At 42.6% G+C, this 12,500-nt stretch overlaps 1 protein-coding gene across 1 annotated transcript; it reads right to left on the bottom strand.

The window, feature by feature from the left end:
• Nucleotides 1-755: 755 nt before the first annotated feature.
• On the bottom strand, nt 756-6,496 carry cnot7 (CCR4-NOT transcription complex, subunit 7). Its single transcript, XM_076043516.1, has 7 exons — nt 6,359-6,496; nt 5,284-5,407; nt 4,937-5,130; nt 3,895-4,056; nt 2,802-2,946; nt 2,539-2,649; nt 756-1,947 (listed from the first exon to the last, which is right to left on the bottom strand). Exons 2-7 carry the CDS (start codon nt 5,398-5,400, stop codon nt 1,816-1,818), a joined length of 861 nt encoding a protein of 286 aa, XP_075899631.1. The 5' UTR covers nt 5,401-5,407; nt 6,359-6,496; the 3' UTR covers nt 756-1,815.
• Between the last annotated feature and the right edge of the window lie 6,004 nt (nt 6,497-12,500).

Below are 12,500 nucleotides of genomic sequence, written 5' to 3'. Positions count from 1 at the left end.
GCCGGAGCTCCGCGGTGAGTCGGCGTCAGTGTCAATCTCTATTTTTCTATCCTTCTGCCTGTAGGGGGCGACAGAGACGCAAGAGGCGGCGACAGAAAAGTTTGTGATGCCTTATGAGAATTTCAAAAAGAAAAAGCATTTTCCGCCTCTTTGTTCGGCTCTGTTGCACATTAAAGAGACAATAAGTGGCAAAAGAAAAAGTGGTTGTCGTGGTAGAAAAGTTTCAAGCCTTTATTTACAAAATAATCTAAAAACAATCATCTTTTATATTGCATATTATACTTTCTTCCTTTTACAGTGTGAGAGATGTGCTGCAGAAAGAGTGGGAGGGAAGAGGGGGAGTTCTTCCGGGGGGTAAAGTCGTCAGCCACTCTTTCTGAGGGTTGATTATAAAGTGAACCTACACTGTAACACACAGGCCTAGCAGAGTTCTACTCAACACGCCATTTATTTTCTTCAAACTGTTTTTTTCTTCACTACATGCAGCTGTTCTGTACGCGGCATGGATGAAATGGAAAGCGAAAGAAACAAATAATAATAATAGTACTATTAAAAAAAAAAAAAATAGTGGCCAATCAGAACAAGTGCCAGAGCTGCAGGTGTGCTGCAGACCCCTCCCCCGCCCAAAAACAACTAAAAATCTTTTCCTTTCCCTCCTTTTTTGTGACCCGAAAGAGTCAAGAAAACCATAAATTCACTTAAAGAATAAGAAAAAAAAAAGTTACTCCAAACAGAGTAGCAGCAGGTCGACTCGGTGTGTTTCACTCCACACTTTCCAGCAAGTGTTTTTATTTATTTTTAACATCTGACAAAAGTTCAAGTTCCACTAAAAGTGTCTGTTTGTCTCCTGGAGGGTGTTTACATGCACACACACAGTCGCTGTGTGTGTGTGTGTGTATATCTGTGCGCATTCATCTCAGCTTTGTAAATGGAACAAAAGAAGGCAAGCAGGGGATGGCAACTTTTTTTGTTTTTGTTTCGAGTGTCGCCATCAAAATGTTTCTTACAGTTGGATTCCAGCAAATCATGAACCGTCTTTATACAAAAGAAACAAACTTAGACACTTTAGGCATTTTATGTGCATGTAAACAGACTCGCTGGGAGCTCATCGTGATACAAGAGCTCAAAGAACTTGAAGGGCAACGGAAAACACCGAGTGGCATAATCATTATTATTATTATTATTATTATTATTATTATTATTATTATTATTGTCCCCCTCCCCTCCCCTCGATGTGTCGAGTCGGCTCCTTGGCACAATAAATAAAAGTTTTTAAAAGATAGGAAATGCAGCAAATATTAAGGCTGGCGAGTGTGGCGAGCGCTCCAGACAGACAGTCTTTTTTTTTTTTTTTTTGTTACATGTTCACAATGTAAAAACTGATGCAGCGAAGGCAATTGAGAGGAGACGGAGACAGCTTTCCATGTAAAACCAGGGTCGAGCTCTTAAAGTGCAAAATATTATTTTTCTTTTCCTTCTACAGAACATTTTGGAAAAACTAAAAAAAAAAAAAAATCCCATTGCATTATTATTTTCAAGCATAGGACTGATTGGAAGGGGTGGCGCCTGTAACTGCAACTGCAACACTCAAAACTCATGTGCGGGTGCACGCACGCACGCACGCAGGCACACACGCGGCCAGCAGGGGGCGTGCGTGAGGGCAGCAGCCAGAGCTCAGGAATCTACGGTGGGCGGAGCAGCAGCGGTGTTGTGGGTTCTTCTGGCATCAACCGGGATGTCGGGTGGTGGGCGGGTGGGTGGGAGAGCGGGAGGGAGAGGGGCTATGGAGAAGGGGGCGGAGTCCGGGGAGTGATGTCACGACGGCTGCTTGTTGGCCTCCTCTTCGTAGGCGTTGCCCGTCCCGTTCTGGACGTAGGCCGAGCCGGAGCCCAGGCCGTACAGGTGGCCGCAGTACTTGGCGTCGTCGATGTGATCCTCGAAGAACATCTGCACGCAGAGAGAGAGAGAGAGAGAGAGAGAGAGAGAGAGAGAGAGAGAGAGAGAGGGGTCAAAGGTCAATGTTCTGTTACCCCCCTCTTCACGTTGTCCCCAAAAGAGGCATTCAAGCACCTGCTGCACCTGAACAATACAGGAGTGAGCGATAAAGTAACATGCAGACCATGCACGCGCACCTAACCATGTTGATTTATCATCATGTAAATCCTGTCTCTCCCACTGAAGAAAGTCAGAGCTTTCTCATCATGAGATGGAAAAAGTATAAATTGTCGTCCAACGAGAGATTTCCTCTTTTTTCCAGTTTACCGGCAAATTGGACACCTTGTTTCTTCACTGGTAGAAATTGACGTTGGCACTCCACCGTTTAGCAGAGGATTTGATTTTGACAATGTTTTCCGTCGTCTCGTGGACTGAATCACGTCTCGGTAGCGGCCGGTCTAGATTCTAATGAGCACTTACATACACAGCTGTGTCGACTGATTTAAGGTGTTATGACTCGGATGTCTGCAAACTTTACACTAGACAAGAATCCTGCAATGAAATGAAACAAACAAAAAGAAAGGAGCTGATTTTGCGACTTACCTCCCTCATCTTGAAGAAAGCCATGCCTGTGAGTAGAGAGTCGGAGCCGGCCTGGTGCTGCGGTCCGATCCTCTCCAGCTCCAGCTGCTCAGCCACTTCCTGCAGACCGCCCTGAAAATAAAAGGCAAAAAAAACAACAACAACAACAACAGAGCCAGTCAGTGGAGATCACAGCTTGCAGCCTGAACTGAACCTCCAGTCCGAATGTTTCGAAAATCCAAAAGGCGCATGAGTTATATCCGTCTTGATAAGCATCTAAATACCTTTAGGTTTTTGCAGCTCTTCATCAGGTACTTGACGTCATAAATGACGGGGAAGTACAAGCGAAGGATCTCGAAGAAGTCCACCTCCTCCTCGGGCAGGTTACCGTTGGACAGAATCTTGATCAGGTAACCAAAGTCGTAGCCGCTGCGAACAAACACGCAGGACACAGTCACAGTCAGCTGACCTGCAAGACAGTGAGGGGCATCACTGGTGGGATGAAGTCCAGTGTTTTTCAACACACCGTGCCGCGCCACACTAGTGTACCAGTGAGATCAGGTGTGCAGTGACAAATTATGTAATTGGTCTAAAAATAAAAAATAAAAAAATAACATTCCATTGTGGAGTGACTGCGCTTTAAAACAGGGGTTCTCAACTGCTCTCAGGAGCCACATTCATTTCCTTGAAATGAAGTCGCGACTCAAATTTATTCCACAAAAATAAAAACTCTCTCTCTCCATATGTACAGTATATGTATATATGTGTATATGTGTGTGTATATATATATCTAAATGTATATATATATATATATATATACATATATATATATATATATATATATATATATATACATATATATATATATATATATATATATATACATATATATGTATATGTATATAAATATATACACATATATATATATATATATATGTATTATACACACACACACACACACACACACACACACACATATGTTAATCTCCATTAAAAAAAAAAGGGAAGCTGCCAATGAAGCCACAACCCAATCAAAACAGCTCTGCGACCCAATTTTGGGTCACGACCCATCAGTTTAGAAACATGGATTTAAAAGGAATGTGAGCCCCCCCCCCCCCCCCCCCCCCAATTCCTCCCAGGACATCAGCTTTGTGTGCATCTAAACAGGTCTGGCTGAGTGGGTACAAATACATTAGGAGACCATACGGTCAGAATTAGGCTAAAATGTGTCATTGTATAATATTTTATAGTATTCTTCAAAGCAACAGATGTCCAGTGGTGCAAAAAAAAGGGGTTGAAAAACCCTGACGCAGTCTTCCAACTGTCGGGGACTTCACTGCACTGGAGACTAGAGCAGGCGGGTTGGAGAGAGAATACCTGTGGAAGGACAGCCACTTGACTCCGTCGCAGAGCACCACACCCGACGTCATCAGCAGCTCGGCAAAGTACAGCGTCTCGATGCCCTCGTCCTCGTGCTTCTTGAACTGGATCCCCGACGTGGTCAGCAGCTCGATGGAGTCCTGGGCATACATGTCTTCCCTGGTGGAGACACAGGGAAGTGTTAGCCAGAGCAACCTTTTGACCGGTGGGGCCACAATGGGTTCTAGGAGTTGACAGAGGGGTGCAGAGCAGGAGCAGATGGATGGGAGTGTTTTGGTGAGCCACCTCATAGGAGAAAAATATATATCATTGCATATGTAGAAAACACGCTTTACTGTCTGTTGAAAATGAACCAAAGCCCCACAGTATTTAGCTCTTTATTGAAATGATTCTTAAAACAATGAAAAGATTGACAAAATACAACTTCTTAATGACTTACTTAATATTAATATCATTTCTTCAAGTTTGGTGGGCCGGATTAAAAAGCTTAAACGGGCTGCATATGGCCCCCGGGCCGTAGTTTGGCCATGCCTGAGTTAGAGCGTTTCTCAGCTGGTGGGCCGTGAAGCTGCGACCCATTCAAAGCAGCTTCACGGCCCACCAGCTGAGAAACGCTCTAACTGTCGGGCAGTTTCCCTTTGATTTAAAAAAAGGGATTTTTTAAAAAATGTATACATTAACAGAGAAAATGTTGGGTCGATATTTTGCAGGTCACGCGATTCGATTCAACCATTTATTTGCCAGGCATGATGGAAAGTGGGCCCGGTGTTTTTATTTTTGTGGAATAAATTTGGGGCTTTGCGACTTCAGGAGAAGGAAATAAACGTGGGTGCTGAGACTCCACCAGTAGACTGATTCTGTTCTGTGTGCGGTCCGTCAATAAAACACAGCCTCACGGTGCCACGTCTACTCCAGCAGCAGAACGTCTCATCTCTGCAGCCAACAGTGAGCTGAGATCCCCCACAATGTGAACAACACAGCAGCCGAATAGTATTGGTATCAGTATCAGTAACAGTAACAGAACGTCGGTCAGCCTCACGTGAGGTTGAACTTGAAGTTGAACTGCCACGTGGACGTCCCCGGGGGATATTCCCCTTGTTCGTTCATGAATGTGAGGCCCAGCTGGATGATTTTCAGCAGGTCCACGTTGCAGCGCAGCAGCTGGTACTGGTAGTCAGCGTTGCTCCTGAATTCCCCGATGGGTCTGGCCACCACGCCTGGAAATTCAGTGTCCTGAAGGAGGAGACAAACACTCACCAAATGAATTGATTAAAAAAAACAAAAAAAACAAACAATATATACAAATGCATACAAACCATTACATTAAAAAAAAAAACTATCTCATCTGTTCGACCTATTGGCCTCGTGGCAGCCGTCACTGCTCACCATGGCGATGTAGTTGTACTTTCTGATGACATGACGTATCCTCTTCAGCTCCTCCTCCAGGTTGTTGGCCCAAACCTCACATATTCTCTGACTGTGATCCACAGTAGCTGCGGGCATAGTGCCACTTCAACACATAAACAAACACACACAGTCAGTGGGCGCACTCGACCTACTGAAACTCAACCGCCGTGACATTGTCACCGACTGACTAATTCCTGCTTATAATGTACGCTGTGGTTTTCAGAAATTTATTTTACTATCATGCAGCTCAAGCGGAACTAGAAAGTGCAACAGTCCCACAGCCTGAAAGTCACAGCGTTAATAGAAGACAAGTCCACTGAATGTGTGAATATTCTACATGAAAGTACTTCATGTTAATGCAGCCAGTAGTTAAAAGTTAGTGCTCAGTGTTGTCGTAAAGCGTCTCAAAGCAGCGCGGGCCTGCATGTCATGACACAAGACCTCCCATGAAGACAAACACATGCTGAGACACACAGACACACAACACGACGACAGACAGAAGACACAACCATCTCATCTCAATGTCATTTCAAAGTGCCCTGTCACTCACTCAATCTACAGTGTGATAAGATACAGTATATGTATCAATCAAAAAGTAAATAAATTAAAAAAAAAAAAAGTGACCAGGCTAAAAACAAACAGTCATGAAGCCCGAAGTAGCAGCAGCAGCAGCAGCAGCAGCAGTGGCGGTGGTGGCTGTCTGGGTCGAGCTGAAGCCGGACGAGCCCGGCAGCCTGCTGCTGCTGCTGCTAGTGGCCCGTCCAGCAGCCACTTCTCCCGGGGCTACTAGCTGCTAGCCTGTGTGTCATATTTAGCAGCTAGCCGGCAAAGGGACGGAGGGAGTGTGAGGCTACATGCACTCCAGACACACACAGCCTCTCTAGTGTCAAACACCACCATGTCTCCCTCTTTCTCACACACTCATACTACACGTGTGTGAGACATGGGAGGAGTGACAGGCAGAGCGCGCGCGCGCGCGCGCGCACACACACACACACACACGGCGCCTCACTCCTGACGCTGTGAAGCTAGCCGCCCGCCTCCGTCCACTTACCTACCCGTTCCCCAGACCTTGTGTGCGCCCGCCAAGTGTGTGCGTGCGTGCGTGTGTGTGTGAGTGTGTGCGCGAGTGTACGCGCGGGTGCGCGTGTGCTATCTGAGAACAACTGCCACTGTGCTCTGCGTCACTGTGTCGCGAGGAAAGGGGAGACTGGGGGGGGGGGGCGTTTCCTCCAACTTTGAAATAGTTTTTATCTTCACCACCGTGTCGATGTCAACCGACGGCTGCCATCATTACTGACTGGGCCAGCCGGGAGCCGTGACGTCATCGCGCAAGGCGGAAACGGGTTTGGACGGACGCTCGTCGTGTCGCCTCGCCGGTCAAGTCACGAGTGCAAAGAAATGTATTTATTTATTTTTAGCTTGCATGACGTGTTAAACAATTTACGATTTTTTTTTTTTTATTTATTTATTTTTTGTGAATCAAACTGTCCCTGAACTAATTTACGGCTCCCACACTCAGGATGAAATAATGGCGTGGTTCCTGCGCGACGACCATTAATCACCAGCAGATGGCGGTATAACATGTCTTTTCACACCACACAAGACGCGACGCTTTCTGCAGCAATGTCAATGTGTACACGCTCATTGTAGCTAAGAGATTGTTTCTTCTGTCATCACATAAAGACTGTTTTAAATGCGCTGACGTCACCCTGCTCTCCTGTCCTTCACTGAGTAAACATTTCTCTGGGGTTATTTTACGCCACTGATTTCACAGAAAAGTTATCTCCCTTTGCTGCTGATGTGATAAAAACGATTTAAATATCCTGTATGTATTGATTTCGATCAAAGTTTAGTTATATAATCTCTATCAGACACACAGGTGTGTGTGTGTGTGTGTGTGTGTGTGTGTGTGTGTGTGTGTGTGTGTGTGTGTGCGTGCGTGTGTGCAAATGGCTAAACTTGAAGTAAACGTCTTTTATTATTGATTTACACTGTTGTCTATTTGCTAAAAAAAAAAAAAAGAAAGAAAGAAAGAAAGAAAGAAAGAAAGGATGTTACACATTTAACAGTGTGATTTATAATAATCAGCAGTGTGTGGGCACTGCTTCATTGACAGGACATTTCAAAACTTCATGTTATATTCATGTTCAGATGGTTTCATCCTGGACAGCAGTGGTGCCTCTGTGGGCTTTCCAGTCTGTGGGGCGATGGTCCTGCCAGTTGAGCCTCTTCATTCTATGTAATTGACAGGCTGACGGAAGTGTCGCAATGAGGAATCAACACAAGACAGTGGGTTCATCTAACATTTTTTAATAGTGTTTGTCAAAAACAGTGTGTTGTATAAGGACCAGTAAATGAAAGAGAAAAAAAAAATCTGTGTCAGAATATCGACCTTGACAACTTGACTTCAAGCAGAAATAATCTACTGTTGGTACCATGTTATTTCACCTCAATACAGATCAGTTAAAAAGTGGCATCAATATAAGTACACAATACACAGTTGCCATTTTTTTTCTTCTGTTTTTATTATTATTATTATTTTTTTACAATTCATCAAGTCGATGTTGCAGAGAAGAGGCCTGCAGAACAATGCACTGAACCCGTTCAGTATTGGAACGAGTGCGCGGTTCGCTAACGTTGGATAACCACTTCATTGAAACGTTCCTCTCAAACTTGGATGGAAAAGCGGTCAGTGAATCCTTTGGTGGAGCTTTTCGATTATACAAAGAAGCCATTTAAAGTTGTGTGCACGCACTATATCGAGTGTTCTGTTCTATGCTTTAGTTTACATTATTGCTGTCTCTGTGTGGCTTATCTAAAGACTCTGAAATATTGCTTCAACAGGTGCGCCGACTATGCAGGCGGCGGTACCGAGGGATCGACGATCGACGCAATTCTACGAGTCAAAGTTCCGTTTTAGCGTCGCCGTCAAGGTCACAACGTCTTGGCTCTGCTTCCGTTTCAAACAAAACAAAACAAAAAATGTTTTTAAAAAATCCCCCGCACAAACCTATTGAGGGCCCATCAACTTGTCACAATTTGTAGGCCTGCTGTGGGATTTTAAAGAACGTTGTTTGTTGTTGACCTGGTGTTATTACTCACATGTAGCATGGATGACAGAGGATGTTTTTTTTTTTGTTTTCTTTGCCAGCAGTACATTAGAAACACTATTTCAGACAAAAAAACTAAAACTACATTTGTAATGTAATACTGTAGAGTAATTAAACAAACCTTAATCTCAAATTCAACCCATGACACATGACCGTACAAACTGCTATTATTGACATTCGTGTCCTGGTTGTTTCCTCAAAATATATTAATTAGTGTGTAAGATCAAATTTAGGCACCACACCTGCTAATTTCAACACATTCATTTGAACAAAAACAAAACAAACTATAGAGAGATACTGTGCAGTATATGCCATACAACCCTCTGTTTGTTCCCATTTAAATACATCAGTAGTTACTTTAGACCAGGTGCAATGACGCATTATATCCAGGTGAAATTAATGCATGCACAGAATTAGTTTGGCGAGATAAAAGACAAGTAAAAAAAAAAAAAAAACATACACCAAACTTTGTGAGCAACAATGTAGATACGGCTTGAATCAGCAAAGAAAAGAAAAGGAATCCTAATCAATATTTATAGTGTTATGGTTCCCCGAGAGATTTCAAAACCCCGGCATCACTTTACTGGCAAACCTCTGATCTTGTCCTTCAGGCCATCATCTTCAACTGAAAGGTCAAAAACAAATGAAAAGAAATCTCAAACGCTCTCTGATTGAGAAGTGCTTTAAACACTTTGCCTTCTTTGGTCTCAGTTAAAGTCTAGAGAGCAGATGAAAACCTTCCCAAACACCATCACCTTCATTCTGAACTCCTCTCACGAATCCTCCCCACACCCAGAGCTCAAGTTCAACATCTCATAAATCAGAGGGACTTACTTAACATTGTGTCATTGGACTGACAATATGAACTTTCGCAATGCTGGATGTCACTGTTGTTTGTCATCAGTAAGGTTGAAAGAAAATCACCACAATGAGGAGTTCTAAACACACACACACACACACACACACACACACACACACACACACACACACACACATTCACACCCTCAGGCCCATTAATAAAGCAAAAGAAAAGTTTAATAAAGTAAACATTTTCAACCAAATCTTGAATTGTTCTGGTGCTTTTCACATTTCTTGCATCTGTTGTTGTTGTTTTAGATGGTTTCAAGATACATTGAAAGGAGAAAAGGTGACTTCAGTCAGCGAGTTCTACTTTTTTCTTTCCCTCAAAACCACTTAAAGTTGGACAGGCAGCCTTCTGCCTCCAGGAGCCGCAAGTTTTTTGTAATTGTAATTAGCTGAAAGCATCAACTAGCACTATTCCCTGTACTAGAATGTAATCACTGACAGAGTATAGCATGCACTAAATTTGGACATGTAAATTAAAAGAGTAACTTGAACCACCAGAGGGAGTGTTACAGTAGGGGAAAAAAACAAACAAACAAACAAACAAAACAAAAAAAACAATGAATGCCCCATTTTCCTGCAGCCATCTGCCCTCGGAGGCTCCAGGAGAATACATCGTTTTTTTACACCGCTGAACTACTTAAACCAGCTGATATGACAGTGATTAATTGCCGGCTCCATCTCAAGGTGTGCTTGCTTCAACTTCCCTCTAACCATGTCAGCTGTGGTAGAACAAAAAAAAAAAAAAAAAAAAAATAGGCTGAGGAGCATCTTCGAGCAGTCCGTCACTTTCAAAAACAAAAAACGGGCATGTTGTTATTTTGTAGAAAAAAACAAAGAAAAAAAAAAAAAAACATGGCAGGCGCAACCCGGCCGGCCCTGGCAGCTCCATCAATCATGCAGCACATTTAGAGCAGCAGCGTCACGCCCCTTTAAACAGCCAGCATCAATCTGCGGGTGACAGCGCCCTCATTAGGCCTCTCATGATGACATATTATTTTTTTTTATACAATACTTTATTTATTTATTTATTTCGGTGCACTGTTGTGACAGACTGCGTGAAGGAGTGTGTGAGTGAGTGAGAGAGTGAGTGAGGCCAATGGGGAGGTAATAACGGCAAAAATCAATTTCATGCATGGCTGCGGGTGGAGAGGGGAAGAGGTGACTGGCGGCCGCCGCCACCGCCTTGATCCGCCTGTCAGGCTCACTACTGCCCCCTAGCTGGCACGGCAGCATAGCAGCAGCATATGTATATATACGTATGTTGCCGCCGACTTTTTCCCCGGTGGTCAGCCATGGTATTGCAAGAGAAAAAAAAAACAGACCCACAGGCCGCAATAAAAAAATCAAGAAACGGCTATATTGACATGATTAAAATGACGGGCAACCTTTGACCTGAAACACATGTTCATGATATTTTTTTTTTATTGTTTGTTTTCATTTTAAGTCAAGTCATTAAAAAAATATATGTGTAAAGGCCAGAAAATCCTCAGAAAAGACATTATTTTTTGATTGTGACGCATGGATGTTTTGTAAGAACTGGATTCTGGTCTGGTAACATGGCAGCGCTGCAATTTCTTTCCAGTGGCCACTCAAGGTATTGCAGCCAAAAATCGCACATGGCCCAAAAAGCCTTTTCCAGGACAAAAATAAAATAAAAGACAGCTGTAAAACAGTTGACACGGTGCATTTTTCAGTCCTGGACATTTAATCTTTAAAAAAAAAAGTAAAGGGCAGAAAATCTCCTAAACTAAAGTTTCTTCCAAACGTGACGTCATGCCGTCCTGCCTGCTGCTGCGTTTTGACTCGTTCTGATTGGCTGATACGTTCTGATGCATCACATGAGTTACAGTTAGATGGGAAACGGGAAATTACACTACTGCGCATACTCCATGGCGCCCATAACGCAAAAGTAAATTGAATGTATCAGACTTGGTGATCTGGTGATTTGTTGATCAATTTAGTGCAGATATATTTACGATGCAGTTGAAACCGTGGATAACTAAAGCAGCGACGTGGCGGGGAAGCCAAGTGTTGAGCATCTAAAACACCGAAGTGAGGGTTTCCTACTGGCGGAGGTCTTTGCGAAGGCGGTCAGGACGTCCCGACTCGGGAAGACTAAATCCCCCAGCGGAGGGTGACGGAGCATTAATAGCTGAGAGGACACTTTCCCAGAGTGATATTTAGGTGATGACGTCCTTCACACAAAGGATCAGTTATCAGCATTATCTTTCATTACTCCTGACCGTCACCAGAGAACAGAGGTTCTGACGGTGTGGAGGGAGGCTTCTCAACGTTGTCGCTTTGCAAAGGATAAACACAACTTGATGGTTTTGTCTGGAAATAATGTTTCTGATCAATAATGTGTCCAACTCCCTATCACGTCATTTGTCTACTGATACCAATACTGAGGTCATGGAGCCAAGATATAGAAAAAAACTAAAAGGACTAAAAGTAAATGGCAAAACAAGAAAACCAAGATTTTTTTAAATCATCCTTTAGTTGTAACATTACCATCACAAAGTCAATTTGGCCACTCAAAACTGACCAAGTCACATGACAAGCTCACAACATGGTCACGTCACCACTTCCCAAATCCCAGAATCCTCATTGCTGGTAAATGTACTGGCTATGCCTCCAAGTTGAGGGGGTGGGGCCATCCGGTAAACAGCTGGAAACACCTTCTGTCTGTCTGTCTATGTGGTGGTCACGATCAGGTCGTGAGACCTTTCACTGCTTACTTCTTCGCCAAAGAAGCCGCCTCTCACTGCTTTGCTCATTTGCTTTGAATATATATATATATATATATATATATACATATATATATGTATGTATATACTGTATATATATATAAATAAATATATATATATGTACATATATACATATATATATACATGTATGTATATATATATATGTATATATATATATATATACATATATATATATATATATATGTACATATATATATGTACATATATACATATATACATATATATATGTATATATATATATATATATATATATATATATATATATATATATATATATATATATATATACATATACATATATATATATATAAATATATATATGTAGGACAACTCGTCTTTCTGTTGATTTGAATTTAGAAAAGCAACATTTTACAGACTTTTCACCATCGCCCCTTTTTCCTTTTATTTTTTTCCCCGTAAGTACGTAATAACTTGTTGGTGTTTCTGT

This window comes from Nelusetta ayraudi, unplaced genomic scaffold (assembly GCF_046127955.1).
Source record: "Nelusetta ayraudi isolate G7.1 ecotype Tasmania unplaced genomic scaffold, CSIRO-AGI_Nayr_v1 ptg000075l, whole genome shotgun sequence".
In the NCBI taxonomy this organism is placed as follows: Eukaryota; Metazoa; Chordata; class Actinopteri; order Tetraodontiformes; family Monacanthidae; genus Nelusetta; species Nelusetta ayraudi.
This window is presented reverse-complemented; position numbering and strand designations above follow the sequence as displayed.

Excerpts from the sequence above, each read along its gene's own strand:
- cnot7 (XM_076043516.1), bottom strand. The coding sequence starts at position 5,400 with ATGCCCGCAGCTACTGTGGATCACAGTCAGAGAATATGTGAGGTTTGG. Across the intron at positions 2,947-3,894 it reads AAGTGGCTGTCCTTCCACAG|CGGCTACGACTTTGGTTACC; the intron begins GTATTCTCTCTC and ends GTTTGTTCGCAG. Across the intron at positions 1,948-2,538 it reads CTTTCTTCAAGATGAGGGAG|ATGTTCTTCGAGGATCACAT; the intron begins GTAAGTCGCAAA and ends CTCTGCGTGCAG.